Source organism: Metopolophium dirhodum, chromosome 2 (assembly GCF_019925205.1).
Source record: "Metopolophium dirhodum isolate CAU chromosome 2, ASM1992520v1, whole genome shotgun sequence".
Classification (NCBI taxonomy): domain Eukaryota; kingdom Metazoa; phylum Arthropoda; class Insecta; order Hemiptera; family Aphididae; genus Metopolophium; species Metopolophium dirhodum.
Genome location: NC_083561.1, coordinates 39,041,989 through 39,058,716, shown reverse-complemented (window position 1 = coordinate 39,058,716; position 16,728 = coordinate 39,041,989). Strand labels below are relative to the sequence as shown.

The 16,728-nt window shown below is 29.2% G+C and overlaps 1 protein-coding gene across 1 annotated transcript in view; it reads left to right on the top strand.

Annotated features, from left to right (window-relative positions):
* Positions 1-16,728, top strand: part of LOC132939433 (uncharacterized) — a 121,369-nt gene that overhangs the window by 95,626 nt on the left and 9,015 nt on the right. The window contains exon 6 of the mRNA XM_061006592.1: positions 12,898-13,083. Coding sequence (XP_060862575.1) covers positions 12,898-13,083 — 186 coding nt within the window. The remainder of the gene's footprint in view (positions 1-12,897; positions 13,084-16,728) is intronic.

Below are 16,728 nucleotides of genomic sequence, written 5' to 3'. Positions count from 1 at the left end.
CACAAATACAACTACCCGGCACCGGGCGGGACGGATCAATATTGTTGGTACGATGCCAGCACGACCGCACAAAACCATATTATTATTACAAACATAAAACATTCCTAGGATTTATCACTTGATTTAGTAGGTAGGTAACTACTAACAACTACTAACTTGTAAATTAAGCGTATTCCGGGTTAACAACACCTGTTGCAGTAACCGATGCCACCGTTAATTATATATGATCCCACCCGAACCCCATCCCACTAAATCTATCATATTGTGTAGAATATTAATGCCTACCGTGTAGTGGATACCCGCAGGCCGCAGCCCACAATCTAGTCGGCCGCTCGTCCTCCGTCATCAGTATATTAAATTATTATTATTTTTCTTAACTTTGAATGGTGTATACAACACCTATATAATGTAGGTAGGTAATTGACTACAAAACGCATAACGCCTATAATATCAATAGTTGGATTTTATGAACAATGACAAATCGACGCTGCTGAAATCTTGCTGCTCTGTAAGCTTTTTAATAATAATATTCTCACTTGACTATAAAACTATCAAAACCATCAAAACTCGCATACGATCGACCCGAGTAACCAATAACAACCATTTATATACAAAAATAAATTAATATCTACTAATTGCCAATATAATTACTATTATATTAATCTGCAACCAATGGCAATCATTTATAAACGATAAAAGTTTCAATTTCCACAGTGAATATCAAGATCCCTGTTTGACTACATCTTTAAAATTCGAATCACGGAAAATCATTTCTTATTATACATCTATAGATCATTAGAGGAACCACTATTCCAAATTTTAAGTTCGTACGTTTTGTAGTTTTTTAGATGTAGCGACGGATAAGTGAGTGAGTGAGTAGCTTACGTATAGGTATAGGAAAACGAGTGGATAAAAGCTATTACATAACCTAAGTTAGGGGGTCAGGCGAGGTAGAACTTTGTGCTTTAATGTCGACCACTTAAACTATATTTCAGTACATTTCACTTGGGTAAACTCCGAGCGGCCGTGTATACAGCGCAACGGTAAAGGTACATTTAACGTTTTAAAAAAAAAAATAATACACTCATACACGTTGTAACAACATGAAACATGACTTAAACATTTTCACCAAACGAAAAATAAAAAATGTTCATTTTGCTTTATTATATTATATTATACGTTATATTAAATGCGCACGCTGAATTTAACAACTACAGCGACCACTGCAAACATGAACATTTAGTTTTTCTCCACTCTGCGCAGTTTCCGGTGCAGTACAATATGCAAAATAATAACTATTTATAACGAGCTTTTTGATAATGAAACATTTTAAAAAGGTGGGCAAGCTCTGTACATCAAGTGTCGTGTGCAGCTAGGGTCACTGTAATGGATGTGTTAAATTTCAATTCAATAATATGAAATCGTTGTATACGAAAAACGTCAGCCTATTTTATGATAAAAATACTATTCAATTAATTTATATTACTATTAATAATACAGTAGGTTGAGTTAATTGTTGCCGACAAGTTACAACGTAGCGTTTTAAAAATATTTCATTGTGTCTATAAAATATAATAATAAACTTTAAAAGTTTTGATAGTAGGTACTCATGAATAATAATATTTTTAAATTACAACAAAATAACTAAAATCGTTATTCTTCGTTTAAAATTTAAATTATAACTAATTTTGTTCAAACTTGAACTTAAAATATCATAATAATATATATAAAAAAAACTAGTTTATATATTTTTTAGATTTGTTGGTCATAGTATGAACTATTTATGATACCTTGTTCGGACAAAAAAATTATTAATCGACAATAATTTAAAAAAAAATCATAATGTCTAATGCCTATAATAAATAGCTAAAAGATCCAAAATATTTTGAAAATGTTACCATGTATGGAAATGTCCATATAAATATTTACTGACAATTTAAAGTATGTTTTCCCCGCCTCTTTTGAAAACTACTTTTTTTACTTTTGACCCAAAATAACCAACTAGATTAGTTTCCTACCAGAAAAGGTAGACGATGACAGACAGAAAAAAAACACAAATCATTGCGAGATAAATACATTTATCGGTCGGCTTTTTAAAATCTAAAAACCTTAACGAATAATTACATTCCTGACAATATTATAGTTTGATACTTCACCTCTATACTCCGATTCATGTACCGTCTATCTATTGGACAATTCATATTATAATAATGTTATCACGATTAATTCAATTTAGTACACAGCAGCGCCGGCAGTTACGCGTCATACATTATATATTCGTAAAATTTTTTTTTCTCTTTATATTATACTATAATAATATAAAAGCATCTGTTATTGCAGCGCACGACTTTTTTCACGATCAAAATTCAAAACGTGTACCTTTATAATAAATCTTTATGCAAATATTTTGCAATTCGCTAAATGTATAATATACTTTTACTATAAAATATGTTTATGAGATAAAGTTTTAATTTATTTTAGTGTATGACATTTATTATTTATACCATATTGGTGTATACAGTATTACAGTGTAATGTGTAACGTGTGTGTGTGTGTGTGCGTAATTCCCCCGAATCATAACTTAATTAACCATAATTAAATCCGTCCACATAGCTCCATTGTTGAACAAACTTTAATTTACATAACATTTAAATCAAAAAAATAATAATAATCGTCAAACTTATATTGGTATACGTCTAAATAATAAATATATATTTATGCATCGTATATATATATAGGTATTGTTTAGTGGTATTACAATTTTAATATACGATTACGAACGTAAGCTGCGTGCACAAGACAGACGATGTGCTCGTAGCTTATAATATATAATTAAATCTTAAATAATATAATATTTCACCTTACCGTCGGTGTGTACGGGTTTAATTAATTAAAATCAATTATTGTATACATTCGATTCTCAGATAATATAATATAGTCTGGTGTTTGAGTTCAGAGTGTATTATTTTGTTTTCATAATGTATAGGAGGCACCTGTTATACGAAACATGAATGGTATTAATATAATTAACTGCTGTATGTTTATGACACGCTGATTGCTTGTATATTATCAATAATACTGAACCCGACATTATATCCTATCCTGCTTTAACGTTTACATTTTAAATAACCGAAAGATTTAAAACCATTTTACTGTGTTTATCACTGTTGTAATATTGGCCATTATCTCTATTATTAGTTGGTTACCTATAACTACTGTTGCATCACTGAAATACTAGATATTGATATTATTTTCTCAATCTAAATTGTGTACTTCACATTATTTTTTTCAATTTTTTTATCCATCTAAAACAAAACATCGGCGACAACGACCATTAGTTGTCGCTGTTATAACAATGATTACAATAAATTATTATTTTAATGTATATTCTTAATTACCTATCACATTGTTATATTTTTTTACGAATTATTAGTTTTTCCGAGTATTTTTTAATTAACTCATGTGTATTATTACTATTATTATTCCAGGCTTCCTTCGCCCTAATTGTTTATCTACCTACGTTTTAAAAGTATATCATTTTTAATTAAGTTCTAAGAAGTCGGTAAACGTATATTATACAATATTAAACTGCAGTCTAAATAAAAGTTATACGAGCACAGTAATTTTAATTATATCATAATGATTGTATAATAAAATAAACAAAACAAGTTATACATTTTTTTTTGTAGTTTGTATTATAATATATTATATTATTTACTGTGGAATGGACAAGAAGTTTTTTTCTGAGAAATACGAATAACATTTTAGCATAAAGAATATAAGATATGCGTAATTGTGCAAACATATTGTCATTAAATGTCAGTCGTTACCTATATAACCTATTAGTTGTTTAGGTTATTATCAATTAACCATCTATTTTTATAGATCGTTTATATTTAATAATGTAACATTTATAGTTAAGAGGATGTCAGCTCACTATTTGTTTTCTCTCTTTGGCCCACGCGCAACATGTACAAAACACATGAACGCAGAATCATTTTTTCTATGTTTTTAAGTAATCTTAGAGTAAAATCACCCATCACAAAAAAGATAGAGAATAATATTTTTGAAAAAATGACACATGGATTTTATACTTTATTGTTATTTTACTTTGTATTCGACCAAAATAAATAAAAAATGTTGTAAATTTAAATTATGTTTAAATTGTTTTAGTACAAATCGACAAATCGATATGTCATTCCCTTAAAAATATTATTCTCTATCTTTTTTATATTTACTGGGTTTGTTTAAAATTATTTATTTATAATACATATCAAATATTAATAATTATGGCGGTACTTTGAACACTCGATATCTTATTACTTGCTACTATAAATAGTAATTGCTATAGGTACCACAACCACCCCAAGTAGTACGATTAATACCATATTGTTGTAGGATAGACTGTGTCATTCCAAAATAGATCATATTCGTAAGTAGTATTTGAATCATTTTCTTGCAATATACAGATGACAGAATATAGTGTAATTTCTGAAGTTTAATTATTATAATATTATTTATTTATTTATATATTGTGTACTATTTGAAATGCTGGTGAAAACAATAGTAATTCCTTAATATTTCGTGTATCTATTCTGTTCCATAAATACAGTGCTACACGAACATTTGTTTATTTTACAATTTACGTTGCGGATTTTTATTTCGTATACATTTTGATGAGTTTTTTCTCGTCTACGGTAAAAGCTATAGTATAACAATTTTATTTAGTATAATGTATTCTTAAATTATATTTTAAGAACCATACATTTATCAAATGTATACCTACATAATATATTAAATAGAAAACGGGAGAGAGAACCACTTTTCCCTGTGGGACGCTAATAGTACAGTTAAATCTTACCATCGCTTAGACTTGGACTGTTGACTATTCAATTGACTATATTATGCATACAATAATACAATTTTTACATGTGAGATATACAATGTACATATTTACATATTACATTGAAATGCAGTCCCAATTTCTTTTTATCTATTCACGAAATCCAGTACTTCAGACGGTAAACAAAAATTAACTATTCCGCGTTAGCTGTTTTTTATTTGTATTATTCGACGCGTACAAAAACCGTGTTTTTTATATGACCTAAGCACATTTTAGATACGCAATGCACAACTGATTATAAATGTGTATATTTATTACAGGGTGATTCACCAAGCATGCTCACCCCCATTTTTTAATTTGATAATACATTTTATCAAAATCTGATTTTTGGAATTTTTAAATATTTTATAACATATTTTGAATACCCTAAATGATATGTTTTGTGCTACTAAAAGAGTGTCCTAGCCGTGGTGATATAAACTTTTATTTTTCAAATGAGAACCCCCTTTTCTACTGTAAGTTATTTAGTGAATATTTTATCAGTTTATCAGTTATTAAAATGTTTTTAACGATAATTTATAGTTGGTCCTTATAAAATACTTTAACAAAAATATAAAATAAATGTAATATCAGATCTAGTAGATCCTATTTATTATAGTTGGAACCATTTTTATAAAATATAAATATTGATAGATTAATAAAATGCTTAAATTACAATAGGCCACATATCTGCCAAACCCATCATCATTGACTTATTATCTTTAAAACACTAAGTTAAATACCTTAAAAACTCGTTTGAATTTTCAGAAAAATGATCTGCTAAATAATTTATTGTAGAAAATGGGGTTCTCGTTTGAAAAACAGAAGTTTACACAGGACACAGCTTAAATACCTAGTTAATAATTAAAATATGTAATAGTTGAATAATTTAATAACTTTAATAAACTATGGTCTATATTTAAAAATTAAAAAATTTCGATTTTGAATTACTGCATCATCGAAGAAGAAAAGGGGAAGAGCAAGCTTGATAAATCACCCTGTATACCCATTATAATATATCATGTGATGTACGTTTTGCATGCACATTGCACAGCCGTACCTAACTGTGTTACATATAATAAAATCGTGCACACACAATAACAATTTTTTTTTTTTAATGGGAGGGAAAATATAGATGATGATCGATAATTATATTATATTGTGTGCTAGTCCGTCTGCAATTCTCAACACGTGTGAATTGTTCACGAAACGTCATGATAGTGACATATAAATGGTAATTCCGTTTATCGTGCCCATATAATAATATTATTATGCGTTTTAACCCTTCGTGTATGGTCTACAGCCGAGTTTCGTTATGATATAAATATAAGCACCGCCGCTTGTCTGCTATTGCACTTGCCCGCTGTTTTCGAACGATCTATGTAATATTATTTATATTTTTTTACCATAATGTTACTTATATAAAATATATTTTGTTATAAACATTGTACACCCCTCACCGATGCCACATGACGTCAAATAAATAAATCAACTATTGATATACCACTGTAAGACGCTTCGGATTCACAGACGAACTATTGGTAAACATAATAATATTATATCCAAATAAAACAAACAACAAAATTATTCGTATCGTATGTGGAATATACGAAAGATATGGTAGGTGGGACCATAATATTTTATAATACCTATGATGTTTAAACGATAAATTTATAACGGAAACGCGCATTGGATTGTTTTCGGTTAACCTACCTACCTGTATGGGTAAAGATATCTTGTAGATAATAGGAGTTTTTGCGAACGTAATATACCAGAAACCTATACTATAATTATTCATATAATGTATAATATTATACGCGTATTTGAGTATTTCATTGATATATTGGTGCCTGGAGCTTGGCGACTACAAAGGTTCGTTGTGATTGTAATATATAAATAACCGCTGTCGCTGTTTGCTGTAGTTGTAGTACCTAGTTCCCCGTAGCTGTTCGGACGATCTGTATAACATTATAATATGTTTATCGTAACGTACTATATAATATTGTGTTATAGATACTGTACGCCCCTTAACAAATGCCACATGACATCAAATAAATAAATAAATTATTGATACACCACTGTAACACGCTTCGGATTCACAGACGTAGGTAAACATAATAATATCATATTCGAATAAAACGAACAACAATTTTATTCGTATCGTCTGTGGAATATTATACACAAGCCAAGGTTTACAGGGAATCATATTATTATGTTCAAATGATTTATTTATTGCGGATATGCGTATTTGGGTCGTTTTCGGCAGTACCTACACCTACCTGCACAGTGACGTATTTATGGGGGGGGATATGGGGGATAGATCCCCTCCCTTGACCTTTTTATTTTTAGTTTATGTATAAAGTTTAAGCTGCAGTACTGTTGCTATTTATATTTTATAATTTTGTTATCCTGTGGGCTGCGAGTGATATTACCCAACAATAACAACAAAATTAAAATAGGACTATATTCGAGAGAAATCGGGTAAAACCCGCTAGTACCTAACCTATTATACTGTTATATACGTAGAACACGAAACTAATTGCGACAGCGGACAGAAAACGATAAGGAATTCGTAAATTTTGAAATAAATATTAAAAAATGTATGTGTTTTGTGATTATAGACTAGACTTAATGGGTTGGCTATGCTTTCTTGTCACAGAGAGGTCAAAATTACAACAGATGAAGTAATTGATGAGTTGTGCTTAAAAAACAGAAAACTAGAGTTTATTTTATAAATTAATAAAACAGAGTAAGATTAAAATCAATATTATTGTTTTTATTGTTAGCCTTACATGGAGTAACTAACAAAAGGTTGCATCAACACTAAAAAATTTTGATATCCCCCTCCTCAAGAAAATCCTATATACGCCCCTGTACCTGCACGAGTAAAGATATTTTAAAAATTTTGTAACAGGAGTTATTTATAAACATATATATTAAAAAATGTTATATTATAATTTATACGTACTTCATTCGTATATTTGAGCCTGGAGAAAACCCGCGACAGAGTATAATATTGTTCAGTTTCACAAGGATTAGACGCATCCAACGTACACCGCACTAGCCGTATGTTAGTGATTAAATTTAATTTCTTAACTTAATCTAACCTTTTCACATGTCACGTCGTGTTTATAATATTGTATACACTACTTAATCAATATTATGCTAGTGCCAACAAAATATTATCTAGTACGATTTTAATAATACCGCACATTTAACATAATATAATATAAGCAATAATGTACCTATTATAATTTATTTTTTGATGAAAATGCAACTTTAGGCATTCTTATTGTTATTTCACACACTATTATAATATGACATATTTGTGAGGAGGTACTTAGTTAAATATGACTTAGTGAAATATCATTATATTGTACACATATTTTCTAAGAATTTAAGCAGAGCGATAAATGATAAATTGATTTTACATCGATGTGTGTTTTTATTTTTTGTCTGTCATCACCTTTTTGGAAAAAAAATCTTCGATTTTCCACTTAGGAAGTGGTTTCTGGTAACAAATTTAATCTAGTTAGTACTTTGTGGAAAATATCCGGAAAAACAGAATGTTTGGTGAATCATTGTATGTAATACAAAATAATATCAAGGTATATATTTCGTAGGACTTAGAACCACGCATGGTCTCAATTTAAGTATATATATTAATTCGTTCACGCGGTAATGTCGTGATTTCCAGCAAATTATCGTCGATCGTTCTATAAACACATAGTCACATAGACAAACAAGTTATAAGTGTTCTGATGTTCATAATTTACTGGACGATCACTAATGCCAAACTATTATCTCGTTAACAAATGTATGACGGTCGTGCAGGGTGATAAGTACCTACAATATTGATGATAAATTATCAAGTTTAGTTTTATGTCGTTTTTTGGGGGGGTTTTTTAACTGTTAGTAACTGACATAATAGTGCGAGACAGCTGGTAAAAATTAAAACATAATTATAATATCATTGGGTATTGTAATGGGAGAAGTAATAGAGGAATATGTGTAGGTTCTTGTACCATTTTTTAACAATATAATTTAGATATAAATATTGGATGCAGTTGAAAACAATAATACAATAATAATAATGACACGGCGTCCTGGTTAGGCAATTTAGGTACATCGTGGTAGCTGGCCCATCGTTACGACTATATAGTGATAGACAACGATATAATTTAGTGTATCGATATCGTCCCGATTTTTCCGATATTGTTCTAACGATATCGCATTGAAAATGTCGATAATACACATTTGACATTTTAAATATTACATACTTAGTAGGTACCTACTTATTAGTTATGAGTTATTAGTTATTACTTATTAAAATTCATAGTTAATATAAATAAATAAATATTAATATTAAATTAATTATTATTAATTATTACTTGGCTAACTGAAGATAGGAAAAAAAACTAGTTCCCGATGTATAAAACAATATCGATACGGAAAATTTGTCGTGATATCGATATTGTTGCTCATCACTACATACAATACAGTTTTTTTTTTGTCTTTGTACAAGATTGTTCGTCTATCCTATGATCAACGCCCATCGTGTGTATAACACTCGTTTCAGCTCCACTAGCATACCATAGACTTCAAGTGAGGTATACCATAATCCGAGCCTATACCATAAATCATAATAATACAATAATAGTAATAATACGCATAATATTAAATACTCATTATTATCATAATAGATGTATTGATCTTATGCAACATTATAATTTTATAGTACAAAAAGAAAATTGCTCGTCATCAAAGCGACCATCGTATTATAATATAGTAGGTACCTATTGTATGGAAATATTATAATACAAAATATATACCTATACTGTCAATATAAATTATAGTAATATAATTTATTACATTATTTGGTTAAGACAGACAGGCTGAATGAAAAATAAAGTAAAACAATAACACGATATATCGGTGTGTGATAAATGATGATCCATAAATGGGTCTATTATTATTATTATTATTATTATTATTATTATATTAAAATATGATTGTTACGCTTATATTGTTTTATCTTTTGTCCCGCCGTGGGAAAATATAGATGGACCAATCAGAGCACTCACTGTGCTGTTATTGTTTCCACGATTATATTGGGCGGATCGCTAAAATTATAAATCAATTTTTGCCCATCTCAAAACATTTAGTTGTATACGACAATGACCCGAAATAATTAGCATTAATCAGTAAATAAGTCATGATAAAAAATTACCCATCGATATGATTAAATAATTTTAAGTTATAAAATATTTTAACCTACCAATATTGTTTTACTTAAATTGTACCCGATGATCAGTATTTCTATTCCTTGTGACTGTCTTACGAGCATTTAATATAATATTATGTACCTGTAGTTCTTCAGTTGGCCATCCCATAAACATTTAGTATACATCACAAGTATCTATAATAGTACCAATCTCTTTTGAATTATCCAAATTAATATAGGTACCTACGGATCTCTGTTCGTTATAATAACGAATAACGTTTGGGCAGGTTCGATAAAAAAATAAAATCCATATATTATAATATAGATATTATTAGGAGGTACCTACTATGTATGATAATATTAACTTTTTGTTATAATATAATTTGTATATTATTGCCTCTATAGAAAGGTCTTAATAAAAAAGTGGAGGCTAATAGTGCGTGATGTAGGACGAACACGTTTTTAATATTAATAATTAATTTGATAATGTACAGCATAAGCCTATTATATTACTCAATCACGTAGTTTGATGACTTTTTTTTATTATTTCGTGTATAATTTCCTCAAACGTAGTGTTTCAATTATAGTAGGTATTTATCGGTATAGTTAATGAAAAAATTTAATTTACTCCTCAACTATATAAGTACTCGGGTACTGTATACAAATTTATAATTCAATTTAAATATTGTTCTTTTTATTATTATAAATTATTTTGGTTCATAAAAACACCCACCTATTGTTATTTTACTGTTTCGCACATTGCTGTCTCTGACTAATTCTTGACACGGACGTCAAAAAACTTCCCTTATTTACAAGTTTCTGGCTGCATTGTCCATTTGTATAAGTCATTAAAAATATCATGCATATGTTTGAATATTTCAAAACAATCATGGTAATTGGTTGGTAAAAATAGATTTTTTCTGTCATCTTTTATTATTTAACTATATTATCCTTAAATATATTTCACTCCAAAATAACATTAGTGCATAATTTAGAGTTATTTTAAGTTTTTATTAATAAATTTACTTTAGCAACACTTTTTTTTTACATTTTTTCTCCTATAATGAACTGAAGCGAAAAAATCTAATAACGAGATTACTTTTCCAATTACAAGTTTCCAGGCCATGTACTTTCGTGCAGTTGTATATTCAAAAGACAACAATCCGACAAATTAATAATCAACTTATTAAAAAAGTTTTTGAACAGACATTCAAACGACAGCAAAAAATAAATAAAATAGACTATATTATATAGGTACGCTTTTTTCTTATTGCCACTTATTTCTAAACTTAACATATTTTAATTTAAACAATTTACTTGTTTTTATAAGTCTTATATAAAATAAAATACTGATGTATGATAATTTAAACAATACTACATTTTAAACTTATTTAATATAACAATATTAGTTGTGTATCTCAATGCCCAAACTAAACAACTCCATCCATTATGCATGATGCTGATGATTAAATTTATTTAGGTATTGATTTTATAAATTAAATTCAATAACCTTAGTAAGAGACCAAAAAAAATTATTTATTCTACAATATATTGTGTGTCTTACCAACGAAAAATATTTTATGCGTCTTAAATTTATTTTGGTAAGTATAAATAAGACAATATGAGAAATGATAAATGATACTTGATATTATAGCATATTATATAGTTTTTAGATTTATATATATCTTAAAAACTGTGTATACTTTGTAGATTTATTGTTAGTAATTATGAGTCTAAAAGTTTCCTATGGTTTTTGAAGAAAGACCTGAAAGGGTGTCAAATTGCAAAAATTATCGAGGTAAATTAAAGCATTATCAACCAAAAACTTGTTAAAGCTCGTGAAAAATGATACGGTTTTATACTTTTAAAAATAATTTATTATTATAATTATAAATTTATATCGACATAGACGCGTTTAATATAGTGCGTTTGCTTAAAAATATTTTTTTTACATCATAATTGTATCAAATGTATATTTCAATAAATACCTAGGCTGAAGCGCAAGTGTAAGTAAGTCAAAGTTTCGCTGAAAGTTTGTTTTAAACTCTTTACGGAAGTTTAACACAAATAAATAAAATACACACTCTAAAAACCTTTTAAGATGTGCAACTCTAACTTCGTTAAACTGTCACCAAGTGGTCATTTGAAATTTGTAGTTTGAGGTTTTGTGTTGCCAATTACATACATCCAGCGTATCTGCGAGATTCAAAGAACAGATAGAAATAATTACCTTAAACTTTATTTAAAGGTAAAACTTGTGTTATAGAAACAGTAACCATTATCAAATACTTAATAGACAATCACAAAATGTAGGATTTCTTAAAATCAATTTATTTATACGTAGAAGTAAATAGTAGACTAGCTTATACATTAAATGGAATCAAATTAATTATTTTTAAATTCGTTTTTACTATAAAAACAATGTACAACTTTTTTCAGTTATAATGTGAGTTGGACCATTAAAACCAACTAATTTGTTCTATTTAATTAATTTTTTTTTTTCGTTGCATTTATCGTACATAAATAAAAATCTAATGTGAAAAGGTAAAACTTATGATAAGGCGATGTTATTTTTTGATTTTTTTATGTTAGCTATAACTCCTTTAATGGTGAAACTAGAATAATTGTACACCACGTTTAATATTGTATAAGTATTGTCTTGTTTATTGACCATAACCAGATAACAATTTACCTTCTAAATATCGGAGATGTATCCTATAATAACCGATAATATATTATATTAAATTGTTTCGACAATATTAACAATTCATTTTTTTTTGTTTGTTCGCAGAGAAGTTTGGGTGCGGTGGAAGAGCACCAGAGAATGCGCAACTACCTGTTGCGCATCGAGAGGGAAGGCGTCCAAAAGGTTAAGATGTTCGTGGTCATCACTGCGGCGTATGTGATCTTCTGGGGACCACTATTTTTCGTCACGTTGGTACAACACCCGTTATCCGGCAATCGTTCCGATTACGAGGTAAGCTGATTTAAATATATTTATTTTATATACTGCAGGGCGCGTCCGTGAATTTCGTGAGAAAACTAAAATGTAGAGGTCGAATCACGTGCCACACAATATATCCTACTTTCGCGAAAAGGTTGCTAATTATTTTATGTTGTACCTCTGGACAAGAAGTTATGCATCCGGCGCTGTCTGTGTACCTTCGTAAATGCTGTTCGATTTAGTCGTATTTGTTTATTTAAGGCCAGTGATTCTGATAATTGCATGCCAATCAGATATTATATTATACTCCCTACTAATATGGCACATTCACTAAAAAATAATTCGTCGATCATCGCGTGCATACGTACCAACCCTTAAGTATAAAAAAGAAAATTAGTTTACGAGTAAGTATAATTAATTATACTTCGGAAAAAACAAAATAATAGTCAGTTAGGAATCAAAAATGATTATAATAATAATATAATAAAATCATTTGTTAGGATAATAAAAACGATGGTTTTTGAGCACATCATTGGAAAGATTCAAAATATCTATACATTTTTTATATATAAATAAATACCTAATAGCAATACATAGCTCACGTGTAAGACTTCTGCGACTTTATTAACCATACGTACCAGTAGTGCAAACAACATTATGTTGCTATGTCGCATATTTATTCCAAGCCTGAGAACTTGGAATGGAAAAGATTAGAATTTACTATAACACTGTTAGGTTTTTATTAATTTAATATTACATTATGGCGTGCAGCTCAAACAGACCCTTTTAAAGTAAATGGCGTGCAACTCGAACAGACCCTTTTAACGGTCAAAATGCATTCGGACGATTCTTTTTTTCTCGCCTCTTAAATTCACTCTGTCCATATTAAATTATAATTCATTTTATGTTACACTGTACAGTATAATACACCAATTGGGGGACGAGGCGGCCGAGTGGTCTAACGCGACGGATTCGGCACAGCCGGTCCGAGTTCGATCCTCGACCACCGGGCGGCATTTTTCTCCGTGCGAGTCACGGTGTCCGGAGAACAAGTGCCGCCATCCCCCCACCCGGGGCACGGCAGAAACCTACGGGTGCCCCATTAGAAATTCTGCCAAAACCAACACACACGTGTACCAACCTACCCAATATAAAAACCTACAGTGCCCTCCTCCACACCCAATGGCCTAGCCGCGGGTTACCCAATAAAAAAAAAATGTACCAATTACAATTCACGTATGAAATACTAATTTAAACGATTATTATTTCATAGTAATATTTTATTCGCGAGAAGCACCTTCCCCCGACGCACACGCGAAAAAAAAAACCATCCCCACAACTCCTTTCTAGCGATTAAGCAACATCGATGCCTAGACTTGCCACCATTTTGCTATGATTATATTATAACCATCATCGCCATTATCATCATCATCATCATCATCATCATTTATACGCATCCAACCTCAACTCCATCTCGTCCGATACATTCGTTTCCAGGCGCAAACCACACGTCACACGCCGTAAAACAATATTGTTTGTTTATGTACGTTCGCAATATATATATGTATATATTTTGTAATACGTGGTACATCGACACATTATTGGTATCATAGTTCCATATTATATTATTATTTAATGACCTGTGAAATTTTGGTGAAATGTGATTGAGACCTGAGCGAGGAAAAATGGAAATACTTCGAGAACGGTCTAAGACTATAAATCTGTATAGGTACGATATTGTGTAAATGATATTGTAACAGTACTATATTATAGATTTATAGCCTGAGAACGCGTTTTCGACTAACTTAAAATATATTATGGTAAACCCAAACTTTCCGAATAACGATTAATAAAACAAAAACAAAAAAAAAAAATGGTAAATTAAAACAAATGAATTCGTATAATCTTCATAAATAAAATTCTAATTTTAATAACAGCAGCGTACTTGTATTTCAGTTTTATATATAATGCTGTAATATATATGTGACGTCACGCACCGCATACTGTTATAGTTAATACATCTGTCGTGAAAAATAATTCATCATTTTCGAAACAGATACGTTCGAGTTTATAAGAATTTTTTTTATTATTATTATTGATCACGAATACAATTTGGCTTTGGTGACTGAGCCTTCACATAATTTACTAGACTATTATATTGCCGGTAGGATGAATATTAATACACGACCAGGTATACTTATATAATATAATATAAATATTTTTCAAGCACAACAAGCGTATAAAATCAAATTTCGTCTATGAGACAAGTAGTTGTTAAGTATAAGGCACAGTATAATATATTAATATACCATCATCTAAGTTCAATTTATTATTATTATTATTATAACGTATACAGAACCATATTGTTATAAATTCGCAATGCGCTATATATTGACGTACTGAAACTAAAATAAATTTCCCCCAAGAATATCAGAGGTTGGGGAATCTCAAGAGAGCGATTCACGTCCTATACAGTATACTTATATAATACGTTAATAAAACTATGGATAGCTTTGTTGTTTCCAAAAAGGAGGAAAATCGATTATTTCAAATTGGCTTTAATAAATACTGCCACAGACACCTACTGTGGTTTGATGTATAAATATTTAACGACAATAAATAATAATAACAATAATTCTATGGGTGTAAGTGCAACATAATATTATTATTATCATTTATCGTGAACATCAGAAGATATAGCCAAGATATTTATTTCACCATCCATATTTTTATGGACGTACGATATTAAACATACATCGCATTCTTGTAATAATAATAATATGTTTGTACGCTCACAAATATTTCTATTTTATGCAGTCAGTACTCTGTTAATCAAATCTCCTTGATAGCTCTAAAAACAAATAAAACCAACTACGTACCTACGAATACTACACTATAAGTCTGAAGATTCACTCGAAGAAAAGTGTGCAGACATAGCAAAATATAATCTTGATCTTTTCTCTCTTAAATATAATAATAGCAACAGTAATAATATTAACTATAATAATAATAATAATATTTAGGTAATAATCAAGGCTATGAATTTAATGCGATAAAATCTATTGAATATTATGCCAAACTATTACCTATTTTTTTTAGCAATATTAGCAAATATTTTTAACAAAAGCCATTTTTATAGAGATTAATTTTAATTCGATGTTATTATACTTTAATGCATTTATTGGTTTGAACAACATTAAAATCTATAGTATGTAAGCAATGCCCTTTTATTCATAAAAAATTGCTGTTACTCCTGTTTTCACGAATACAAATAAATATTATTATTCGAATTTACTATTGGAAGCGGCTCCTTGGTAATAATACAAAATATAAGGTCGGCATCCGTAGATTTTCCAAAAATACTATAATACTCATCAAAAAAAAAAAAATTATAAATGCGCTCAAATAAAAAAGTATAGTAGTTTGCAAGAGTAAAAATGTAATGTATCACTAAAATAGTATTAACACAGATTATTTTAATACTATTGTTCTATCATATTTGTGGAACCTATATTATAGTGAGTGCTTGTGCTAATATCCACTACAAAGTAACAAAGAAAAACAGCCCAACAACAATAAAATAATAATAATTAATAATTATTGAAACTAGTATCGCCCACTGCTCTAAATGATTAAATTTGATCAGAAACACGATTTGATTTTCGTTTTGTGATTTAT